General features: G+C 31.8%; 1 protein-coding gene and 1 long non-coding RNA gene across 2 annotated transcripts; both read right to left on the bottom strand.

The window, feature by feature from the left end:
- Window positions 1-15: 15 nt before the first annotated feature.
- On the bottom strand, window positions 16-26963 carry Pka-C3 (Protein kinase, cAMP-dependent, catalytic subunit 3). Its single transcript, XM_069049576.1, has 6 exons — window positions 26706-26963; window positions 7131-7299; window positions 5089-5444; window positions 589-770; window positions 453-530; window positions 16-397 (listed from the first exon to the last, which is right to left on the bottom strand). Exons 1-6 carry the CDS (start codon window positions 26836-26838, stop codon window positions 272-274), a joined length of 1044 nt encoding a protein of 347 aa, XP_068905677.1. The 5' UTR covers window positions 26839-26963; the 3' UTR covers window positions 16-271.
- On the bottom strand, window positions 16930-21893 carry LOC138132178 (uncharacterized). Its single transcript, XR_011160009.1, has 3 exons — window positions 19220-21893; window positions 18884-19163; window positions 16930-18821 (listed from the first exon to the last, which is right to left on the bottom strand). It is a non-coding gene; the product is annotated as an uncharacterized lncRNA (long non-coding RNA).
- Window positions 26964-27346: the final 383 nt, after the last annotated feature.

Genomic DNA, 27346 nt, shown 5'->3' with positions numbered 1-27346 from the left:
ACTAGACTCAAAACGTAAAAAACGAAAGATAAAACTTTATTATCAAGTGATATCTACTTAAAAATAATCTACGTCTAAATCTATACACTATATATACAATATTAGTAAATAGTAGCATTTTAATAACATTATGTACAAATTTTATTAAAAAATGAAGCATCTCAGTAAACATATCACAATTGTAAAAAAATTAATAGCACCAGAGAAATGCCTAGTCTAAGTCTGTGTGGTCACTCCAAACAAAAAGTGAATATTTCAACTAACAAACACGTCAAAAATCCTCAAACAACTTTAACTCGGCGTCTTCTAAATTTCGAGCGGATTTCCAATCACTTTCAGGATAATCGTCGAAATTGCTGGCATCTCCGTCATACATAATTTTAGGAACAATAGGAGGCTAAAAAAAGTCAATGTGTTATTTAAATAAATTTAAATAAAATAGTAAACATTACAGTTAATTTTCGCTTTAGAACGTCGTGCCAGTCCACACCTTTGAACCACCTGTGCCGTTTAATATCTTCAGCACCGCTCTGAAAATGAAAATTGCGTTAATGCAGTCATCGTTATGTGAACTTATCAGTCACTTACTTTCATGTTTCCTAGTCGTTTCGTCCTGTCCTGCACCAGAAGTTTTTTGATTAAATCCTTCGCGACTGGATCCAGATGTTTGGGCCATTCGATTTTACCGCTGAGAATTTTTTCGTAAATGCCGAAAGGATTGTCGTCGTAGAACGGTGGGTAACCGGCCAACATTTCATAAATTAGGACTCCTATAATAAAAAAATGAGGTTATTGAATTAGTGCATATAAAATAGGTAGAAATGGAACAGCGCGGCAGATCGGAGATGTAATCGAATTGGTCACGTGAATCAGATAATATATTTGACAGGTGACTCTCCAGAAATATATTCTTGGATAGTGAATGGGCGTGTTTGTGTATTAAAAACAGCAGCTGTTTTCCTACTTCGCAGGAAAATTGGCAAAACCGAATTGATCTAATTAATGCCGATTACTGTAATTCTAAAGTCGGCGCAGTTATTAGTTTTTAAACTTTCTAATTATTTTCCTAAAAATATTCCGATTATTTTTGCCCTAAAATGTTTAATTATAAAAGACACTTAATCTTAAATGCATGTACAAAGTAAAGTAACAATACAGTAGAAGATGTGAATGGTATTTTTAAGACCAGTGTTAAGAAAAATCTTTGTCCGAAATTAATTACGTTCAACGTATTTTAGCCCACTATCCACTAACAGTATTCAATAAATAGAGTAGAGAGAAAGACGACGTAGATGATTCAATACACATTTTTTGCACACATTTTTTTACACATATAAAAAATGAGTGTTGAAATTGCATATAATTCGACGAGCATATGATGATGGCTATTACCCATGAGCAGTGATTATCCTGTTGGGTAATGACCATTATGCGAAATAAAGACTATACTTTTTCTACGACGTAAAAATTTCATCATTTTTACTGTCAACATCCATTTCTTGCTTCATTCTAATAAAACCAAACGTATTCAGACTTGCGAATTATGAGATTATACCACTTTCAAATAATGAGATTAAAATACAGCAAATTTAGCCAACGCGTAATGAAGCAATAATCACGGCCGTGGGTAATGAATATCATTACTTAACAGTTCGACTATATAGTATATAAAATGTATTATTTAATTGAAAAAACAATTTATTTAATCAAAGAAATTCCTTTTCGAGAGGATTTCCCTTGCCATTCAACGTGGCAACGCTGCAAGCATTCGGGGCACTTTTCCAGATTCTGCAATATTATCGGAAATTTTTGTATTATAAAACAAAAATGTTATGTAATTATGTTATAAATATATGTAATTTATTTAAATAACATTTGGTAATTCGATATTGTCCATTAGAGACTGGCAATATTCAAAAAAACATGTGGAGTGGGGTTTATTTGAGATTTTTTTAGTTTATTTGAGAACAATTAGAATGGAAATCAAAAATAATCACAGTGTTAAACATTTCTTCTGAAGGAATATGTTAAAGTACATATATGTTTTTAACAGTGAAGTTTCTGTATATGTATTTACAGTCGCGGACAGAAAAAAGTAGGACAATATTTTTTCGCTAATGTAAGTCTGTTTACTCTTTCTATGGTTAATATTAAAATATGTATTTATTATAGTAAGCCCGGTTTAGTCAACTCAATTTTAGTTAAATTTCTTAATAAGACTTGTTCTACTTTCTTCTGTCCGCGACTGTATATGTACAAAATAATTGAGCGTTGATAGTTTAAATATGAAAATAAAAAAAAACTAATAACAGAAATAACTACCATATACAATAGCAAAACTTCCACTTCTATGCAAAGATGTATCTCATCAAGTGTCCTTGATTCAATTATAAGAGAAATGAGCCGGAAAAGTGATATCGTTATCTGGAGTAAAGATAAGTACATACCTACTTATTAACAAGTAGTTGAGGTAAAGTAGGCTATAAAGATCAGTGTGATTGTTATTAATAAAATCCCCCAGCGATACAGTGGTATATTACTGAGCACCGAACGAGGTTTAGATAGGATAGCCTTGACTCATGACACAGATAAGCTATTGTTGGGGTCGGTTGGTGGTGGGAACCAAAAGTAATCAGATCATAAAATTATCAAGTTTACGGGTATATCTGAACTTTTGGCACTGAAAGGACGTTTGCACCCACACAGGCTGGCGATTTGGCCTTGAAGGTGCATCCCAAACTGCCCACTGGAGCTAGAAGGCGTTCAGAAGATAATGTCAAATTAAATTAAATCTCCCAACCAGTGACTGTAACACCTATGATTTGCAATAGATGCGTCAGGTGCTTGCATATTTACATGTTTGCTCTGTCATCAATTAAATCGAATAATATTTTTGGTTGGAAACTCAGGAGGTATATCTCCAAGGTTTTACCATATCCGCAACTGGGCAAAATCTGATCCCGAAATCAGGACCTGGACTTTGCTCCTTGACTGATTGAATGTGGAGGAGGCGTCCGATAGTAAATCATCGTACTACTGTAGCGTAGGTTGTCTATTTTGACGTGTATTCTCGAGATGAATGCTCTAATTATCAAATAATTCGCAAATATGTACGTCTATAAAACGAAAAGTTTTCATAAGAAGTTAGAAATATAAAACAAATAAGATATATCGGCAAGTAATTTTTACATCCATAGGTAAATGTAACAAAAATATAAAACATATTTTTATGGATATTGGTTGAAATGTAAAACATAACATTATAGGTACTGTTCATTTCATGGAAATATGTAGCTAGTCATGGTACTTTTCTTTTTCTTTCATGACATCTACAGCTGGTGCTTAACATGCTCAACCATTTTTTTTAAAGAACTACAATATTTAATTAACGAAAATTAAAAAAAAAATGTCTTGGTTTTTGGAAAGTGTGCCAAGTTTTAATGATTCGTTTAGCAGTACATTTTGTTCCATTTTTCAAAATTAATAGGTAAGTATACTTTGTCCAGTGAGAGATTGGGAGATTTTAAATTGTATTAAATTAACCCACCACTACAAAATGCACTAGAAGACATTAATTAGAGCATAATTTCAGGGCAAAAATGTTACTGCTTGAAGGATATATTTCAAATTTTACGTGCGCTAGGTATTACTACCTCTATGTAGAATTTAGTGGTTTTTATGTCAACCAATCTCTCGCTTTACTTTACTTTAGAATTTCGTTAACCAAGTTGAAAAATCGCCAGTTGTCATTTCGTGATATCTATTCTATCCCAAAATTTTCAACATCACTAAGTCTTCCTTTAAAAAACTAGAATATTTCGTGCGGAAATACCAATGATATCTGACAGAATGTAAACAAATCTTTTAACACTGACAAACCAGAACTGATTTAGAACAGATTATAACACAGCAATAAGCAACACCGGAAATTTGAAAAATAATTCATATTATGAAATACTACATTATGTTCATTATTGACAATAGCAGGTAAAGACAACAATATTTCTTCGGATGATGTCTTCCAAGACACTAGTTTAGAACTGGATATTACGGCAACCTCTTCACTATTGTGTCACTCACAATAACTCACTAACAAATAACTGTATTTATTTCTTACTGTTAATGTATACTTAGTTGTTTATGGTAAAACTAAGATTTCGGAGAGCTTATGAGTGTAACAATTGTTAAGACAATACAACGGTGTGTTGCAATAAATAATGTATTATTAACAAGGTCAGTATTATGTAAATATTAATTATTAATAAAAGTTAAATTATGAAACTGTCAGTTACGTCGTCTTACGCGTTACTTTAATATATTTTTAGATAGGTATGTAGGTATTTAAAGATTTTAAATATGTGAATACTTAATACTGTTTTTTTCACTTTCTCCGATAAAATTTTGTTCATTTCAAGATTAAATCGCAAGAATTCGTCCCACTGTTATTAATTCCTTCAAGTTAAATTCCAAATTTTAAAACATCTGGCTGACAATTTGGCATAACTTTAATTAACTCTTATTAAAAATATTTAATAGTTAAGCGCTTGCTAAAATAGAAAATATAAATACAGCTTTTTAATGAACACACTTGACAGTTTAATCAAAGTAACAGTTCAATTTTAATAAAAATTTTGACAACGAAAAGTTGAAGCAGGTGAAAATTACCTGTTATTTTTATCTCACTAGCAAATTTGAATCGAAAGTGTTTCACGGCCAAAGGTAAATAAAATAATGCGACTAAGAGAAAATTCAAGGAAGATAAATTGGAAACACAGCTGCATTCTGCAGCGAGAAATTGTGAGATTGCGTTTATGAAGTTGTATTACTAGTTCAGAGCCGTAATTTAAACCTATTTCAACGTTTTTCTAGATCTTTGTAAAACGATGAAAGGAAGAAAAATGTAAGCGACCGGTTTATGAAGCAAATAACTGAGAAGTCAACTCACTTCTCGCGTACCTACACGTTTTCCTTAAACTATTGTTAACAACACCTATTAGTAAATGAATCGCCTATTATATTAATTTTTATTTTAATTAGATGTCATTTTGAGCTGTGATCAAAAGCATGCTGACGCAACGCAATACCCACCTAAAGCCCACCAATCCACAGCCTTATTATGTCCTTTACTTTGTATGATTTCAGGTGCTAAATATTCGGGCGTCCCGCACAAGGTCCACGTCCGATCTGTCAGTTTTTTGGCGAATCCGAAATCGGTGATTTTCAGATGTCCTTCTTTATCCAGCAACAAATTTTCAGGCTTTAGGTCTCTGTAAACGACGCTCTTCGCGTGCAAATATTCAAGCGCTGAAACAATTTCGGCAGTGTAGAAATTTCCTGTGATCGTGCTAAAACGACCGGCATTTCGTAAATACGAAAAGAGTTCTCCTCCGCACACATATTCGAACAACATGTAAATGCAGGCGTCGTCCTTACTGCACCATAACCTGAAAACAATAATTTGTCAGGATGATAACACAATTTCAAATTGGGCAAGGTTATCAATGTAATATTCGGTTTTATTACGTACTGTTGACCGCACGGAAATCTACGATATCGGCGTGTTTAGATGTTTCTATTAATTTAATTTTACAAGAATACTAAAAAATAATTTTGACTCTAGGAATATTAATATTTAATGGGTACCTATTTACACTGATTGACGTCATGAAAAAAGCCAAACATAAATTTCTTGTGCCAAAAAGATGTACTTTTCAAATAAACAAAAAACACGTGTCAAGAATTTGACAAAATAGATTAAAAATAAAGGTATTTAGAGCTTTTGTGGTTTATCATAAATACGAGTACAGTTTATCTTCAAGCGGTCGAAAATCGCGCCTTTGTGTATCTCTATAGAAGAACGATTCAAGTGGCTTTTTTTGTAACCGGACTTGAAACTCTTCAAATCCTAGGAGTTGAAATGTCCACGGCTCGACCGAGTCAAAAATAATGACATGTAAGGCATTTCTCACCATTTATTTATCAATAATTACACGAAATATTTAATAATTAAATTATCCCATTGTGATGTAACACGAGTCGCCCATGTGCACAGATGACTGATGTTAAAATCAAAAATAGCAAGATGGCCGTTCAACGTTAAAAAGTAAACTTTAGACTTTAGTAGACTTTACTAATATTATTGAACTAGGAATTACTAGTGCCTCAAAATTCTAATATCGTAAGCTTACTAATTGTCATTTTACTGTAAGTGCAGCAAAAGAAAATTCAGAGTAGAAGGTCTTTTTGTGCATCGTCCAGTTGCCGACCTTGACTTCGCCTGGATCGTCAATCTCTGGGCTTAGCATAAAAAGATTTACTTCTACTTTTTTTAATGATATATGTACTATGTTTACATGTTGCGGATTAAGTAAGTAAGTATGCACTTGATCAATCTAGGCGTACAAGTTTCACTTTGTAAGTACTAAATACATTTTTGCAAAAAAAAATCACAAGGAATGCTTCTGAAACATAAACTTATTGAGTTGTAATTGGCCGTCTAAAATCCAGATAAATTATTAATCAGATTGTTATCCCATTGTTATGAAATCAGATCTCATAAAAACAATATAAACCTTGTTATAACTACATGTAGTAGAGCACTTAAAATTCCCGACAAAATAAACAGAACAGATACATAATAAAAGTTCATGTACCGCGGTAAACATTAAATGTAATAAATAAATAATCTCTGTGTTCAGCCAACTAATAATTGAGCCGGTATTTTACTACGTCAGAGGCTGAAAATTTATTCCGAAACTCGTCTGGTAAAACGTATCTCGATTCAAGATCACAAATCAATGATTCACTTTCATCAACGCCCGAGGACCACATTTTAACCAAGAACTTTCGATCTCTCAGCGCTCGATGAAAGTGGGCAAGTTCCATCATGCTCGCTCAGTCTTTGCAGGAAGTCATAATCTTCAACTGAAAACACTCAATTTCCTAAACGTAGAATTGCATCAAACCGTTTATTTAGTTTAACGAAAATAAAATAAATCCGATTTTGCAAACATAGAGTTGCTTAGGGAAGTTTGCCAGAATTTGATTTCGATCGTTACAGCATAATGCGGTCTTTTTTTCTTCGACCACCTGTCAATTTTACACGGACGACAACACCAATATGTACTTACATGTTCACGATGAAAGGATGCCTGATTTCTTGAAGAATGTTTTTTTCATTTTTCACGTGTTCCACCTGTTTCAGTCTTATTACATCGGACAAACACAATATTTTCATGGCACCGTATTCGTTTGTAGACTTATTCCTGCAGAGTAGTACTCGGCCAAAAGTCCCAGTTCCTGCAAAATTCAACACCATCAATTACTATTCTAGACTTGCTAATTATTGTTTCATACGAATTACGCTTATTGTAATACGTTGCGGTAAATATTACAACATAATATCAGGATTAAAGCATCTTGTATGAATCTTTTCTACAAAATATTTTTTGTAAAACTGTGTTTCAAATAAATGCCACAATAAAACTATTTGTGTTGATATTTGAGGCTCAAGCTTTCTCCGTTACCACTTCTTCAAAACATATTTTTTTACTTCATTTATTGCGTACAATAACTTTATAGTGCGTGGACAATTAATTACTGTAAAAATAGTGAAAGTTGTCAAACATAGCTTCATATCTTATGATTTATCACAATACGAACTATCCCATTTCCTCCGTGTCGTAGACGTTGCTAAAAGTTCTCTTAAATTAATTGTTTCAAAAATTCATTTTTACAAGATGATTACGATTACACCATTGAATATGCACAAATAAATCATTTTGCATATTTTAAAATTAAAAGAAAGGCAATTTTTATTTTGCAAAAAAAGCCCAATTTCCACACGAACGAGTTGAATACAACATTTTTTTGTTCGACGAGCCCTTTAAAGGCTCCAAATCGCTTAAAATCTTTAAAATTAGCTTGACGTTTCGTTTTGACAAGTTGTGACATTTATCAAAATCCGTTCACACAGGAGAAAATTCTCAAATTCTGACAGTGTCGAACAAAAAACGAATATTTTTAACACTTTCTCTGCACCAATTGCAGATTATTTCATAGTTGTTCTCTTGATTTTTGTTTGTGTGCAATCCATATAAAAATGTTGTGGGTTCAATTCTCCATTTAATAAATAAAGTAGCCACATTATAAAAACATTCTCACGCAAACTGCTTTAATCTGTAGTTAGTTTTGTACATTGAAGGTCATCTTTGGTAAGAATCTTAAGACTCGTTAGATTCTGGAGGCTTCCTGGTTTAATGTCATGTTTTAAAAATAGTAACGTAAAACGTATACTTTTTCAGTGTTGAAATGAAAGTTCTCAAAACAGAATTTCAAAAACAATTTTATCAACAAGATTTTTAACGTTTTAATCTCCTTTCTGGGGTATCAATATCAGCACCGAAGTTTAGCATAACGCTAGAGATCCCACGAAGTTAAAATAACTTAACTAAATATATTCTAAGGGCCAGTTTACAGAAGCGAAATTAAGTTAATCGTAATCAAATGCAAGATTAACTGAGCACGTAATCATTTAATTCGAATTAAATATTTAATTCTCTTTCTGTAAACTGGCCCTAAGTATTTTTTCTAAATCTGAATCTTCATTTCTCCGCGTTATCCGATGATAAGCAAAGCACACATTTTGAACTCTTTTAACCATATTTTTTATCTGTACAGTTAGAAATATTTTATGGTTGAATGAATGTTGAATTCTGATTATCACCATGTGGGTACGTCAATAAACTCTAAAATTTTATCAATCCCGTTAGGTGTAGTAAAGAACACTCACAATTAGTGAAAAACCCTATATTGTTCTGTAATAATTAAAACTACATATTTAAACTTCCACTTCTTTGTCTTTTTCATCATCTTATTAATTGTTTTTCAGCCAACACTTAAATATTTTTTTAATCTTTGAATGAAAACCAAAAATGATAATTTATATTATCCTATTTTAAAACTCATATACTTATCTATCTATTTTTTAAAGGTAACTTTTACAAAAATATGCAAATACGTTTATTTGCTACAACGTAAATTTATGTATGAACAAAGAACACAACACAGATAACCTAAAGTGACCCCTTGCAAAATTTGGTGTAACTATTTACATAAACAACATTTCAAAATCATAAAATACACTAGATTCCGGTTAAATGGAGCTTCGGATAATTAAGACACTTGTTTTATCCCTTTATTTAGATTTTTGGTACAAAGTGTTAACGACTGAGGTAAAAATTCCAATACCACGTATTATGGTTGCCATTAAAAATCATCTTGGTCTGTGTTGACTGTTCCGACTTTTTTCTCATTTCAACACGTTTGATACGTATCACTAAGTGAACTGGAAGATCAGCAAAAGTCAAGTTATGAAAACGATGAAGCAGCAATTTGTTTCTATCATTTAATCAATCATTCAATTTCATATGAAAGTAAACACTTTTGTCACAACAAAAAAAAATTTAAACGTTTAAAAAATCTATCTTAGTACCCAAATGGGCATAAGTGAGGGTGGTTTCTTAATTGAAATAAATGAATTAATAAAGACAGGTAATATTTCAACTGAACCTTAATATGACATGAACGGAAAATCTATGAGAATAGAACTTTTATTAATGATAAAATGATATGATTACTCAACAAGAATAAAACTAAATATGTAGTAAGATAACTTTTTAACCTATTGTCCAAGAGAAGAACACTGTGGAAATCCTCCAAAAGTGTGTACATACCGGGTGTAGAATTGGTTTACGAGACATAGGATTTTACATGTAAAAATAAGGAGTTTCAATTATTGGCTCCCCTAATAATTTTATGCCAAAATAGTTAAAATGAAAGTTAGAGAGAATTAAAAATACTGTCTAATTCCACTCTTTGTTTTTTTCTAACATCTTGTGGTACTGAAAGAAAAGCAAGAAAGGAGTTAACACAAAAATACTAAAAAATAACACTAGCCATGAAATTTGACTTTTAAAATACTATGTATTTGTCGGATGGTTTCTCTATTATTTAATTGTCTTTTAATCTGCCCTTCAAATGAAGTCGTACAGGACTACAAGATGAATGAAAAGGTATCTTCCATCAAATGCTCAAACTTCTCTATAATTCTTCCAATTATTTCTGTGGCAGGAATTGATCGGTCTGGGAAACCTGAAGCAAATGTTGCTTGGAAGTTGCTTAAAAAAGATCCTCCATAATAACATTTAAAGAAATAAATACAATTTCCTGCTTAGTAGTACTTTTTACTGTTTTGTGTCAACTTTTTTCTTGCCTTTCTTTCAGTACCACAAGATGTTAGAAAAAAAGTAAGACTAAAATTAGACAGCAATTTTAATTGTCTCCAACTTTCATTTTAACTATTTTGCCGTAAAATTATTAGGGGAGCCAATAATTGAAACTCTTTATTTTTACATGTAAAATCCTATGTCCCGTAAACCAATTCTACACCCGGTATATCAATTTGATAATCATACGTATGGTTTCGACATGTTGTCTCGTCTCAGTTTTATAAGTTACGCTACAAATTATTTGTTAAAAAATATAAAAATGCAATTTTTTTTAAAATTAACTTTATTGTATTTAATTTAAGAAATTCATTACTTTGTACAGAACTGTTCTGAATTAAAAACCATTTTACCAGACAGATTGTTATCAAATTTCAAAATATGTGACAAATTCTAAAATTTAAGTACACCCTGCTTCGTTAAAAAATAAAATAATTCCAAAATTTTAACTAACTAAAATATGTAGTGACTTGGTTGGCGTAACGATGCTAAATTTTAATAAGCCATGATTTTTACAACAAAAGAAATATTACTGATCTATGTATATGTGTATCATTTTAGATAGAATCCAAAGTCCAATAACACGTTCCAGTTCTTGTAATATAAATAAATGAAAAATAATGGAAAATTTTATTAAAAACTGTTAAAAATCATATTGATTTTATAATCAATTCCTAGATTTAATAATTATTTACACTACGAGAGAGGAAGGTAAAGCTTTTGTTCACGCGAATTGCTGCGCGTCGTGGACGATGCAATTCAAGTGAACAAAAGCGGCCTTACTCTCGAGTGCTGTATTTGGTTATGTTCGATACCTGACATAACTCCTTAGAAAATGAGTCTGTAACGTTATATTCAAAATTTAAAATTAAAATTAAAATAAAATAAATAAATCTGAGATCTGTTGCAATGGGAAAAAAATTCAAAATAAACAAATTATTTCAACGAAAAATTAAAACAAATAAACAAGGTTTTGTAAAGTCAATAAAGTGATTGTGTACACGTTGTGGAAATGGATGTTGAAGAATTCTATGTTCCTGATGATGTCCTGGAAGTAGCAACTGCCGCGAAGTACCAAATGGTGCCTACGAAATCAAAACTACAATACCAGAAAGAATTGGAAATATTTGCACAATGGCAGACCGAGAAACGGATCAAGGGAAAAGATGAAAATGTTATGATGGCATATTTTAGAGCAGCACCAGCGCGGTCGTGATATTCAATGTTGAAGAGTACACTGTTTGTATTTCAAAACGTTGACATCTCCAGGTAAAAGGTTTTTTAATAAGCTATTAATTGTTTTAATATAATGAATAGTACAGGTTCACCAGTCTCACCTCGTCACCTCCTTTTTGAAAATAAAAAATGTAGAAACTCAGCCGAAAAAGGCTGCAACTTTTTTAAGAAACGATGTGTGCAAATTTTTACTGGAAGCGGCGGACCAAGAGTGGATCCTTCAGAAAGTTGTACTGATGATGGCCATATTCGGTGGCTGTCGTTGTAATGAATTATGTAAAATGATGAATTGTTACAAATACAGGGTTATTCACGTAAGATGACGAGCCAGACCAGGTAAAAATGCAACTCAAAAGACAATTCACAAAGCAATCTCGTTCCCTATTACATTATTCGGCATTATCATATTGCACATAAAACACAGACAGATTTTAACGTCAGCGTAATAAATGTCAAGTCAAGAAAAATACCTCTCTCAACAAAGTATAATTTAATAACAATAATAAGCAATTAAAATCACAAAAATAATGGGTAAGTAGGATCATATCGGTTCTGTCATCGTTCGAAAACATTTTCAAATACTAGATCCGAACGAAACGAGCAGTGACAGATATACCTTTCAAATTAATAGAATACCTACTTGGATTCCTGATTTAATTTTTAAATACCAAGACACAATGAATGCTTTGTAAAGTGTATTTTGGGTTGCATTTTTACCTGGTCAGGCTCGTCATCTTACGTGAATAACCTGTAGTTATTATTGGTATGTAATTATTTTCAATATACAAATTCTTTTTCATAAGATCGAATTTCAATTATCGTGAGTAAAAGTGCGTGAGCGAAATTCAAAAACAGACTATAGCTCACCGTTGAAGATAAGTACGGGATTTCCATATGGGGAATTGTTTCTGAGGTTGGTGTTGATAAAGGTACCGTTTTGTTGCCCAAACAAAAAATCACATAACCTTTAGTAAAAAAGGGATGTTTACACAACTCAAATTTTTAATTTTTGAATCTGTTGTTCTGTCATCTGTGTACGGGTTTTTTTTTGGCCAGCGATATGTATGTATGCAGGGCCTGTCAATGGTGTTATCAATCTTGCTATTGTTGCTATGTATAAATTTTACCTGACTTTGAAGCACTTAAAAGTTGCTTTATAACAATTACTACTTAATTTGGTAATATTATACCTATATCTTGAATAAACTATTTTCGATTTATATAAATTTAATCTGTTTCATTCGCCTAAATAAAAACGGATATACTAATGTGACCAAACCTGAAATAAGTTTAAAATAAAAAGAATTTATTTCCGAAAAATGGTACATCTAAATTTAATGTTAGCGGGATTGACGTACGCAAATCTCAAATATGTAAGTAATTGATAATTATTATAGCTGTTTATCAATGACTGATGAATGCATAAACAACCGAAGTTCTGAAAAGTACAAATATTTTGAAAAGATTGTGTCAGTGTCGCTTTTAAAAAATATAAATATCCATAAATAACAATAGATTAATGGATAGCGAATTCGGCTGCTTTTTCAAGGTAAAAGGCTGCATTTACCACCCACTTCAGTGGACGTCATGTCTAGTCGGGATATTTGCCAAGAACACGTCGGTTTTTAGGTTGAAGATAATTCTTCTTGACAAATAGATGTTAGTTGGGTGCGTTATCAGTATAAATGTAATTTATTTAAATCGATAATAATACGGAAAAAATAAACAACAATGAAGAAGGAAGAGGTAGGTGTACAGTCAATGAAATTGTGTGGTGATATCAGTATTAGAAAATAACTTATGCAAATATATTCCCACAAATAAACATTTAAAATCAAACATGATCAATGGAAAACATCTGCAGTTCAACATCACAAACAAATACTGAACAGCTCATTATGTTTGCAAACTTGTAAACCCACACAGTACTACTAAACATTTTTTTACAAAGGTTTAATAGCGGCGTCCGTCGCCTCCAGGTCAAAGAAGTTCAAGTGGACTAGTAAAAATTTTCCGGCGGTTAATGACAATACCTAGGAAAATTAAGTTCACGCAACATAACGTGTACTAAAATAATATTGCTTCCGTACTTTTAAATATATCTCCCAATCATTTAAAGGGGTATAAAACCAGGTTATACAAGCTATAAAACTTGACGTTAAAATATATCGTTTTCGACACTAATAAATTTGAAATGTTCGATTTTAATCATCTTCTACGTTACGTAAAAGAGCTTGTTAGACTTCTTCCTTAAAATTATCGCAAAAACTATACTACGTTTGCCGGAATTTTGGTAATTACATTCCTTTCTAAAAACCGCTCTGGTGGAACATACTCGTATTCCCTATTTCCTACTGACTGTTAATTTATAAGTGACTTTAAATACGTTAAGCCGTAATTCCGTCTATGAGGTATGTACAGTATGGGAAATATTTGGCAACACCACCTTAAAGTTAGTGCATTGTGAATATACTTGTTTATTTTTGGAAAGTTCGATTAATTAAAACTGACTGACGTCTGCTAGACGATCTCTAATAGAATTTATTTATAAAAATTTGACGTCAATGGATTGAACTGAATCATCGATTTTACATTAATAATATAGGTACCCGTATCTCCAAATCACTATATTGTTGGAATCTATATGTAGTAAGCTGCGGACAAAAACGATTCCGGCTCTATTTATTTCTTATGTAAATTCAATAAATAATATGCTCTTTTCTAAAAAAAGTGAAAATAATCTTAAATACCTATAATTGTACAATGCAGAAAAATATCGGGTGTTAATTTAAAAACTTCAAAGTTGGCGTTGAAGAGTCGATTGTGAACGCGCCACTCATCTGTCTGCAGAGTAAAAACACAAACAACGCGAAAAGTGAGGCTAGATTTAAACAGCTAATCCGTGATCTGATCTGTAATCCGTGGTGTGTTCACAATCGACTCTTCAACGCCTACTTTGAGAATAAATTTAAATATTAGTTCAACTTCTGACTTATGCAGACTTATCCATCATAACCAAATAAGTAATAAATTCTATTTACGAGTACTACTACTACCTTATCAGATCCAAACATAAAAAATTAGTAAACATATGGTAAAAACAGTTGCAGCAGATTATCGACGTGTGCCTAATAGAAAAAGATAAATTTTACTACCAAAATATGTAAATGTTTAATCTAAGAAAACAGTATTAACATACTAATTAAACAAATGACTGTCTCTATTAGATTGGTAAAATTTATCCAATGATTTGGCATTCATTAAAAAAAATGACAACGAACATTTCTAAAACCATGTAAAAAGTTTTTCTGTGTAGACTTCAGCAAAAATAAATGTTAAAAATGACACACCCTCAAGACAAAGAATGGGTGATAATAAAAAGTAGTAATCCAATGAAAGTTATTTATGCAAAACAATGAAGGAAATGGGAGAATTATAATAGTTATTTACATTAGAGTACAGCCTAAGTTTCAGGCACTCGGCTTCGGCTCGTGTCTGATTAACTGGAGCGCCTTTAAAATACCTACCGTACAACACTTGTATTAGACCTTTCGGCTGACCAAATGTTTTATTTTGCACTTTTGCAGAATTTTATAAAATAAATGTCAAACTTTTTGACATACAGATCTGCCAACCCTATAGGTTGTATTTTCCATATTAAGATTATGATTATTTATTAGTCAATGAAAATAAAACATTTATCGGAAAAATAAACATGCAAATGTGTTTTTTTTACACAAAGTTAAAGTAACGTATGAACATTTTCATTTTAAAGTAACTGTAAAAAGAGTAATTTAACCATGCATGCTACCGTACTCCCCCAGAAATTTACAGCATCCGAGGGTAAATCGCAGCCACCTTAACCTAAATTGAAAGATAAAGGTGTGTTTTACAGTTAGGGAAGCCGAAAAAATAATTTGCACATTTACAATGTCTTAATGTAAAAATAGTCGGTTCCAAGTTTTTTGTAGAGATTTTTATAATCAATCTTCTAACAACACATAATAAAGGAACATTTACAAAACTGCAATGATGTAATAAAACGAATATAAAAGAATAAAAACTTAATTAGAAAAAGGTTTGCTAATATTTTAAAGTTTTTAAAAGTTTTAAAATTAGTTATTTATTTATTTCATTCTACTTATTAAGTTACTACGAGTACAAACCACAGAACCTGGAATATCAAGAAGAAATGTATAATGAAAGCCCACGAAGGAAAAATTTACTTACAAGATTATTTCAAACTTTATCTTAATCACAAAATAAATAAAACTTGTAAATGGGTCAAAGATATTCCATTCGAAGCAAGCAAGTCACATCCACGTTTTATTCCATTACTCTCACGTTATCTAATTATTATATATTTTATTGAAAAATTGTGGAATAATTACAAAAAATCGACATGTTAGTGGAATATTTCAAATATTTATCATGCAGCGCAGACACTTCAAACGAGTCGAGTAAAAGGAGAAACTCAATCGAACCCAAACTAGATCATCTGATGGAAGTCTCGCGTGCGATTTGAAATACATGACATGCATTTATACAGGCCCAATTTTTACCATTAACATATTTGGTTAGCTTGGGCCAAAAAGCCGGTTCCAGCTTAAATAAATTTCCTCTAAAATCTGCAAACCAAATGCGACTAATCCAAATACCTACATTGCATTGTTCTCACCACTAACAAAATTATGCAGTTTCTTTTGTATCTTCTGCCTTGAAATTATTTTCTTACGTGTTAAAAACTTATTTTAGACAAAGTTGGGGATTTCTAATAATGGCAGAATTATCTGAACAAATTATGTCTTGGTAATTTCCGCTTAACTGTAACCGATTTATAATGCAACGACACAAATAATTGCAGCCAATGAAGCAAATCATTAAGAGTAACTATTGTCTATCAGATTATAATTAGCCACTGTAACGTTACGCTTGATATCATGCTATTTGGGTAATTGTGTTGCAACATGAAAATTCAGCCGGTTTCATAATGTTAATAGTTGTTAATTAAATGTAATATTTTTCACAGTCCAATAAAATAAACCTTGTTTTAATTGAATGTTGTTAAAAGTAATGATTTTTAATGACAAAATCAGTTATCAAAGTAAAGGTCTACTCTTCCAGGACGACTTATGAGAACCAATAATTACAATATAATTGAAATGGATACTTGATAATACCAAACCAATCATTGACTTGGGTCATTTGAAATCTGTCATTTTATCTAGTATTGCAGAAACAGGATTAATACACTGTAATACGAACAATATTTTGTAACACTAATTAATTACTTGCAAAAAAAGACATTGTTTGGTACCCTCAGAAGCTTATTTAAATCAGCTTCCACGGTCATCCCTGGTATTACTTTAAGTATGACTTAATTAAAGAGAACAAAAGAAATGCCGAGTTCATTACTTTTACAAACCTAATAATGGTTTTTATTATAAACTAAATATATTTTTATTTACTACTTCCGTTTAAAATAATATTTTGTTTATTATTTTATTTTTAATAAAATGTTGACACTGCTTTATGTATGCGTTATAGATTTTAATGTGCCATAATTTTTTTATATAGCAAATGTGTTTTATGATTATGAAAAGGTTAAAAATCCCACAACTTCAAAAATAGAATTTAAGCAAATATTTCCACTTGTTAAAAATTTTAATGACACTTTTAATACACAGGTATAGGAATAAATTGCCTCCAATTTCTGATGACAAACCATACGAGTGTAGTAACTAAGTGTAGAGTATACCTATTGAAAAAAAATCTTTAATTTAAATTGCCAAGAAAAAAGACGAAAGGTACCAAACCTAGCCAATGAATTGTTTGTTGCACACTTTTAGAGTGATGTTTGTCAACAATTTTTTCTCGAAGCTCAGTAATGAAGACTAGTAGAAGTATTTGACTTTCTCATGGGTTGTGACCTTGGAAATATCTACGCCAAGGCGGAGCGATACCCCAGTGAAAAATCTGTAAATGAAAACTGAAAACATCGGCTACTGTTCATGCGAACAGACGAGAGAGAAACGACACTAACGTAACGAATGACGATGTTTTCTGGTCGGTTTGTAGCGCCTACTTGACACCGATATTAGTCGTTTGCGCAGATATGACTCATAGCCCATGAGAAAATCTAAATACTCGTAGTATACTCCTGTCACAGTTTCATCTCCTTTTAATTTAATTTCTGTCAGAGGTATTTCTCTTTGTCTTGATATATAGACTTCTGAATCCGAAACTCCTGGCAACTACAATCTGACAACCACACTGTTACCAGTTCTATGAATGCTCTTTGATTGTGGATCGTGATGGTGCTTCATCCATGGTTACAATTCGGACCAAAAAAATTAGAAGAATTCAAGAACTCAAAATGGCAACAAACGGATTTGATGCTGTTACGCGCAACCATTTTTGGGAATGACAAATTCATACAAAATGTTCAAAATAACCTACATTTCTATAGAAAGAATACTGTATGTTACAAAGAAAATTTTGTTGTACATAGTCGTTTTGTAAAAATAATTTAAACAGCCAGTTTTTTCTGGGCCAGTATTTTTTATTTACGGTTGTGTATTTTAACTTTATAGATATATTTTATGTACTTTTTATTGATTTAATCTGTACGGAATTTGTTTAAAATTCACAAGTTGTTAATTTCTGCTACATTTAGACGATTTCATTGCTTGGAATTTTCCAAATTGTTTAAATTAAACAATAGAAGAATTTTATGACCAAATAATAACCAAAATTTAGAAAGTAAAATAGGAAATTGTGTTGGAAAAGGTGTTGTGTTTCTGCGTGAACTCATTCCTACAAAAAATATAAACTTCAATTTTAAAATACAAATGTACGCACTATAAACATCGTTGAATAACCCCTTGATGGCAAATACATCAATTATAAACATAGATATACAAACATTGCTGCCGTTGACCTAATTAATTTTACAAATTAAACAATGCTGGTGTATTTTGCAGGTTTTTTTTACGTGTCAAGAAAGTCAATTTCCGTGCGCTATTTTCAAACATTACAGAAATTAATTTTCGCACGACATCCGGTTTAGACAGTTTTAGTACAGATTTTATGACAGACGGTTCGTTAACTAACGAAAGAGATAAAATAAAGTAGCAGTTAGTCAAATTGACCCATTTTTTTTTTCAAAACGTTGACGTATTGAAGTTTATTTATTCAAATACAATTCACACTTTTCACTAACACAACTGTCTAATCCTATTTGTTTTTGTATGTGTTGTGTGTTGCTTTTACAGTGGTTCATTTGCTTGGTGTACCAGTCTAAAACAAATCGATGAAAGCTTTTAATTGGCCGCTTCCGTGTTTACTAGTTCTATATTTACCCTTTCTATTGCATCATTGCTTTCATAAAAAGTTGCCTTTGAACTTCCAATTCCAAATAAATTTCGACCCAAACGCATTAAGGTAGCTAAACAATTTCACACTTAATTCATAGTTGCTTCAGTATTTTGAAGCTTTTGAAATACTGAAGCAAGTATGACAACTATCATGCGTTCAAATGAAAACGGTTTCCAACGCCTCCCCAGCCTAGGATTTTCATTTGAACGCGCGATACAACTAAAATTCGCATTCATTTTGCAATACCACGACTATCTTTGTAGACTGAAAAGTGTGTTGACTCTTTAGTTCTATATGAATCTTAATCTGAAGACATTTACCTGGAAGAAATCATCAACGCCGTCAGATTGGTTTCGAAAAGAATCGTTCTATCAAGTTTCTCTCGCTCAAATCTCGCTGAAAGACACCTTTTTAAATGAAAATGGAAGTACATACTTTGAGCGCCTAAAGCTGGGAACAATTACCAAATAGCGGCTATTGTTGTGTAAATCATTAGAGAATATACGTTAATTTATTGTTACACACAGCCAGACACACCAAGTTCCACAAAATTTCTCCAACTCTCACCCAACCTTGTCTCATATCTATGAATGTCAAGAGACAAGGTGAGTCAAACTGTTCCGGATTTTATGTATCATCTGTTTTTTTTATTGTCTTGGGAATAATTGTCGGCATCCTACTTTCTACAGCCTTAACAGGTTATTTACACTTATCTAAAAATTCATGTTAATGTGTCACACATGTCGCAAAATTATTTATATCATTTGTAAAACGTTAAACAATCAACCCACATTTGTGTTTAATTAGTAATGTAATAAATATGTACAATAACATTGCATACATATCATTTTTATCGTCGTGGCGTTAGTCACAGCGTAAATGCAACGGTCCATTCACTTCCTTCCCTCATTTAAATATTTACCTTTATTCTATTTCTTTGTACTAAAATAGAGCAACCAAGTAATGTATTATTAATGAACAATCACCTATAACTTGGGACGATTCATTAATATAAAACCAGAGGCGGTTATTTTTAGAACACTATTGACGTCCACTACCCACATATTTATCTACAAATTTCTCGAACTTTGTGCAGGAATTTCCCTTTTATCCGGATTTAAATGTTTACGCAGACAGTCTACGTTATCGATAAAATCCAATACCAAGGAAACACTTGTTTCAATTGTTGTTCAGTTTTCACATAAAATTCCCAGACATTATTAATCTTTTCCTCTTTTTATCAATCGGGGATCAAGATAATTTCAGTCTGCGAAAACATGGCACTAGTGATTAGGATGTTGACCTAGAAACCTTAACGTTTGTTAGGTTTCTTGCCAACACTATTGTGCATCTTATACAGACTTTCTTATCACATCAAACAGTTTCCTGCGCACTAATAGACTCTTCGATGAAAATTGCAATACATTTATCATCGCCGCTGGTAATAAGGTTTTCCCTCAATTCTTGCGCTCCCAGAATAATCTGTTTATAACATGAATCATTTCGATATTTCTAATAAAAGAATATCCGAGTTATTTATAAAAACGATGACGGCCCACCTCTTTAGATTTTACGTAAAATCTCCACCAACTAAGTGTGTTGTAAGAGCTCAAAACATTTATTTCCGCTAATAATGTTGTTCAAATTGTCTCAAGAAATCAAAAACTTGTTGGTAACGAGATTTGATATAGAGTAAAACTGCTTTTGAAGATCTGTTTATTTGATGTTATTAATTTATTATCCGAACACGATACGGTTCAATTTAAGGAAATATGATGTGGTATCAGTTTGGTGGATGTCAGGGACATTCCGTGACCTATACATGTCAGCAAAAACCAATAAATCGAGTTTTGAAAACGAATCGGTAGGTGTTTTATTACTACAAGCTCGTTTCCATAAAACTGTCTTTTTAAACGATGATTTTGTATTTTATTTGCGGTTTTTCAAAGTAAATAGATCTGTCGGATTTAATGTACTTCTGTTTTATTATGGTTCCTAATTTTAACTCGTGAGCTTTTGTGAAACTATGACCGACCATAAATGACATTGTGCCCAAGACGCCACTAACATATTGACATAGAAAGCGTCGTCCTTGTAGTCGTTTATAAATATTTGGTCTCCAAATAATTCTGATTGCACGTAAGGTCTGTTTATACAAAAAAAAAAAAAACTATAAACACAACGTACTACGTGCGTGCGGTGATTCAACAAATTTTGATATAAAGCGGACTTGTAGCTAATTAAAACTGATTTTTACATCAAATAAACAAAGCGCGATAACGACTTATTAAAGTAGTTATTTATAGGAAATGGGAAAGTTCCTGCGGATGATATCTTTACAACTATATAAAAAATAAATTGAATGCGTTACAGTTTTATAGTCGATTTAGTTTTGGACACGCAACTCTGCAGTTCATATTTCATGCTTTCACAATATATCTCCGATATTTCTATTATTATCTTAAATTTGCAGACTGCTCGGCTGAATTTTTCTTGTTTGATATGTAACCTATTTATCACCATTTCGTCTGACTTCCTACGCCAGTTTCAAAATCATCCTTAAATTTAGAAATGGAACCATACCACCATAGAAATAAATACTTTTATCTCTAATTTTAATTGGCATCTGTTCCTGATGTGGACGCCCTGATACGACCAAACCAACGCCAAGAATATTACGCTACATGCGATTATCAGATTTTCCTTATCAATTTTAGAAAATAATATTGATTGACTTAGACCAAAAATAGTATTAAATTGTTAATGGGTATCTGGTAAAACACGTAAAAACAGAAGATGAGATATCATTTTGAAGCGGAGAGCATTGCATGAGGGTCAACGGATGACGAAGTTGATGACAGTAATGAGTTTTTAAGATAGAGATTTGATGCATTAACGAGTATTTGAAGAGAGTGGACTAGAGGTCAAGTAATGGCAACAATAACGGCTGTAAAGTCTGTACGAGGATAACCTACATATGGAAATGAAAAATGATATGCGATGCAGCCATTCTCCAAATCTTTGTGTGTACAGACTTCTGTGGGAACCGAATTAGGTACATACTACTATTCGTGAGTGATTAAATTGGTGTGGCAAAGTGTTTAGTGAGAGCACAAGAACTCAAGTTATTAGTTTGATTAGTGCTCGTTCTACGATTTAGATCGATTTTTTCCTCCTGTACAATTAAACAAGGTCACTTTGTAATTACTTTAATTTTTCAAAAATAATGAGAGTAGCTTATTTTTATGTTAAATGTCGCCATATAAATTTTACAATATATATTAACATCTCTATTTTTGTTCTTTTAACACAACATTTAACACTTTACGAATGTAAAGTGTGGGCGTGGTAATATTTCATTGACTCAGATTATTATTAAATATAATTACGGTAGTAGATCATGGCAATCTATCATTATCTTAGAAGGTAGAAGGCTAATAACAGTGTTCTTTTTTAGGCAGCCAATTATAAAATGATCTTTTTTTGTTAAAATCTTCTAAAAGATGGACATGATCTATGACAACTCTACACTGCAAACTATGATAACGAGTGTGCAAATAAATTTCTAGCCGTCGGAACTGTCAAATGTAGTTCTGCTTGCGGTTTTCTTCGTTTTTCTATATTCTAATTACTTTTCATCTTACAACAGTCTTTATGAAAAACCTGTCATCGCTGGACTTACATAACCTTTGTTTTTATATTTGGTGCCACAATATGCTACAAAGCGGCAAAAATCAAATACATTCCAAAGGATTCTTGATATACGTTCTTTTATACTGGGTGCCCCAAAATTCGCGGACAGCTTAGCAGTCAGTAAAATATCAGGTAAAAATGTAAAAAAAAAATTATATTCTTTTTTGTAGAAGATATGGATCTATTTGTTACACTAAATGTGGCAACATTTAAAAACATTCCATGTATCCCAATAGTCTGCAAATACATATTTCATTTCTGTTGTATCCATGGAAATAAGAAAGGAAGAATCAAAACCATACGTTATTTGTGGTAAAACCGACATAAAATCACTTCTTGGAAATGCTGGAAATAATAAAGAAACTAATTGCAAATCTAATTACATACAATTATTCAGAATTATTATTCCATTGGCTAGTAAAAGACAAATAGTCAAAATCTTTTTTAATATTTAAAATAATCGACATCAAAGCTGTACCATTTGAGCCCCCACATCTTCAAATCTAAAAGATATAGAATTTTTAAATTATTTTTCTCATCATTTTCTAACATGAGTTGACATTCCCCCATTCAGTTGTTCCGCGAATTTTGGGGCACCCAGTAGACACTTTGTACAAAATATGTAATAGGTACTTTTGTCTATAGCTGAAGCATTCTTCAGAAAGAAAAAAATAGTAAAAGAAAACGTTTGGGTTTGTGATATTCGTGGTTGGAAATTCCACTACCAGTGTTTCCACTTGTGTGATCGTTTATCTATTGATTTGTCACAAATCTCCACTATTACCAAATCTTCGAAATCAAGAGACAATTTTTGACACAATCCGTTCCACATAGTTGCAACGCACCTAAATTATTTGTAAAGTTGACTCAAGTTGCAAAAAACTATTTTGCATTTGCAACAGCGTTTTTGAAATTACTTTAAAACTGTACTTATATGGAAAATCGTACGACATTCATTAATGACCAATAGAAAAATTAGTTCACGAGCCATAACCACGGCAACAAAAAAATTTCTTGGAAATTTTTTCAGCCAATCAAAATCATTTATTTTGTTGTTGTCTTGGTTATGGCTCGTGAACTAATTTTTCTATTGGTCTTTAATGAGTGTCGTACGATTTAAAAATTTATAATTTATGAAGCATAATGTCCGTGTCGTTGCGATTTTCTTACCGAATATGCCCTCGTTACGTTTTAGAAATGCATTCGAAAAAACTTCCGGAAATAATCAATGCACTAGGGATATTATAAGTGAAAATATTCAATTCAAACTATAATTTTCTGGTCCCTTTGTGCCTTTATTTGGTTCAAAAATATTGAAAAAATGCTGTTGCAAATGACAAGTGGTTTTTTGCAACTTGAGTCAACTATATGTATTTAGACCGGAAGGAGACATAGTTCTGACTCATTTGACTTCACACGCTGATAATAAAATCCTAACAAAAAATACCGATGTTGTCAGTTTTGATTTATTTGGAATTATTATAATCCTATTATGCTAATTATTTTGCTATTTACGAAATCATTCCGTTTGCGTCATTGTTGTATATCAGAAACATTTATTAGAATATTTGTAATAACAAATTCCATTAAGGTACGCAAATGCGAATAATCGGGTTAAAAACTTCAAGATTAGCATGACTAAGTACCACTCTTGATATAGAAAATAACATGACAATAAATTTGACAAATAATGTGGTAGTTAAGTAAAATATTTAGATATAATTTGCTCACAATCATCTTGCGTTCTTCGTAGTTTCACGAATTGCGCAAGTTATAAATAATAATAATAATAATTTTGTTGGTTTTCATAGAAAAAAGTTAATAAATCGAAGAGAAAATGATCACTTTAGAATGTGTTAACAAGTTTACGTGGTTTACTTTATCCAAAAATAAAATTAAATATGGCAACCTTGACAAAAAACTTTGTTTTTTAATTGGCCTCTGGACTTGGGGATCAGAATAACAACTGATGACACAATGGTAATGTTCAGCATTTGTCAAATCTGCCCGGGCATACTATTAATTCTGAGCCGACTTCTTTACGGCTAATCTGACATTAAAAAACTTTTTATGTAAGGATAAACAAATAATAAAAATACATACAGTTTTAATAACAATGACACTAACACACCTTTTGACACAAGCAACTCTATTTTCATCAAGAAAGCTAAAGTGGAAGGTTTCATCAGAAAGTTTAATTCATAAAGTTTGAACAGTCCAATGCAATAGTCATGGTCCAAATGGTCCAAATGTGTGAAGAACTTAGCAATCAATTGTACTGACCCATTTCTTCAAAGATAAAAGATTAGTATCGGCTTTGTGTAATAGAAATGTTTCCCAAGTTTTATATCTTAGTTTTTGATGATTTTACGCCCGGAATATGTTAAGCAAGTGTCCCAAGTAATGATTATTTTATTTAGAAACAAAAATAGTCATCTATGTATAATTTTACAGACACTAAAATAACAAGTGCTGCTTGTCCCACTTCTGTGGTTTCCGCTAATGTTTTGTTATATAAATAAAGTAATGCACTGGAACACACGCAAGATGAAGAGAAACAAAAATAACACATATCATCATTAGTATTAATCCCCGTTAATAAATATTTACTCCTTAACACTTATCTTACCTTAACAATTATCAAATCGTCATAAGAGACAGAGTTCATCTGATAGTTTTTTTTTATTTTGCATCTAATCATTTAGTTTAATTGAATTTTAGTTTAACCGAAGAAATGACCTTCAATAAAATGTTCTAAAGTCTAAACCTGGGAAAAATATGTAATACATATTTACTCTTGTAATTCATTTTTGTTCGAAATTATTTTTGGGATCATTTTCTGTCAAATTTGAAGTTGAATTATTGTTCAAAAAATGGTGTTATTACCCTTTAACTTTCATATTTCCGGTGCAATTTTTTTAGGGAAGATGTAAGATGAGAGATGACTGAATCTTAAGAATCTCAATTTTAGATATCTACTATTTTTAGCATTTTTAAATAGTTAAAAAAGGAAATCTATTTTTATGCACGCCAGAGAATTAATATACATTTAAACTCAAATAGATGTTTAACTCCATTTGTATGACGACTTAAATTTCTTTACCGTAAAATTTAATTAATTAATTTGCCAAAAATTTAAGTAACAGGCGTAATTCAATAATTGTTATTTAAATGGATGCAAATATCTAATATAATAAACAAGTTACGTTAAAAACACGTTATTAAACAATAGTTAATATTTAAAATGACAAATAAAAGCACCATTTATCGAAATATTTTTTGGTTATATAAAAGAACGTATATCAAGAGTCCTGTGGAATTGTGAGGCTCTATAATTTTATTGTGTCGAACTATGTTGAGCCGTCGAAATCAGATGTCAACAGTCAAATGTCAAGTTATTAAATCTTAGCGTTAGTTCCACGTCTTAGTTGTTTTGCTTGCGATTTTCTTCGTTTTTCTATATTCTATTTACTTTTCACCTTTTTTTACATTGAGGGCAGAAAAAATTGTTAAAGCGGCAAATGCAGTTTGTTTTGTAAATTCAAGTACATACGTAGTAGACACGTATTTCTAGACATCGTGAGAATAATAGTAAAGAACAGAAATAGAAACTTGTTTAAACAGATGGCAAACGATGTTAAAATTAGGATAATAATGTTAAAATTATTCACTAATCAGAAAAATACACTGCGGTGAAAAAAATAAATGTATTCTTTAATTAAACGAGCAATTTTGACAATATATAAAAAATCACAAAATAATTATTTGAGGCACAGTAACATGAATTGTCAATGTAAGTAATAGGCCGCAGGACAGTGATCAATGCACTTATTGTGTTATAGTGTTGTTGAAATTAAAAAATTAATAAAAATGATAATTTATCTGTGACAATTTTCGTGTTGTTAAAAACGAAAATTATGTATCAGTCAAAACGGTACCTATTTAAAAGCCCCATCTCCAGTTGGTATCTCTTAATGGGGTCAGTTACTTTTCCAGAATCGATTTAGTTTCTTCAAGGTGATAAAAATGAATGAACTTGATAAATCTCTTGGCAGCAAATTTTGCTACATTGGCATTCTATTGTCCCGCTAAATACAGTGCAAGCACCCTTACCGATAGTTTTAATGATGTTGAAGTCGTCGATGTCGTAAGTGTCCTTATCATCCTCGGAATACTCCTCGGTGGTGGCCGCGGAATCCAAACTGTCTGTACTCTCTTGTCTACTTCTGATCTTGTAGTCAGCCATCGCGAAAGTGATTCAACAGGTGACTAGAAAGGTCTCATCACACGTGGATATCGCGGTGTAAACGTTTCCCAGCACCGGAACACACTCGAAGGTACACTGAATCGACACTGTTTGAAAGCCGCGCGGTTGCGTCATGTTTTATCCCACTTCTGTTACCCACGCGCTTTCGGACCTTGTACGCAAGTCAACGATGCGATTCGGTTAAAAAAATAATTTGATCGTGTAACGACGGATTTTGGATAAGTAGCGCTTTATAAATGTATTTATGGTACATGTATGAGGCTGAAGAAAAGTACTTTCAAGCAATAAGACGGCTCCGACGTCCGAAGCAAACGGACTTCTATTAATACGGCTCCTAAATTCTCCCGCGAAGAAGTTAAAACTACTCAAATTAGACGGGAGTATTTACTTTTTCGCAATTTTTTCGATCATTTTTCAACTTGTTGATCGGAAGTTTGACGTACGTGGGAAATTTACGTAACAGTAACTAGAATGGTACAAGTGGATT

The sequence above is a fragment of the Tenebrio molitor genome, chromosome 5 (genome assembly GCF_963966145.1).
Source record: "Tenebrio molitor chromosome 5, icTenMoli1.1, whole genome shotgun sequence".
Classification (NCBI taxonomy): Eukaryota; Metazoa; Arthropoda; class Insecta; order Coleoptera; family Tenebrionidae; genus Tenebrio; species Tenebrio molitor.
This window is presented reverse-complemented; position numbering and strand designations above follow the sequence as displayed.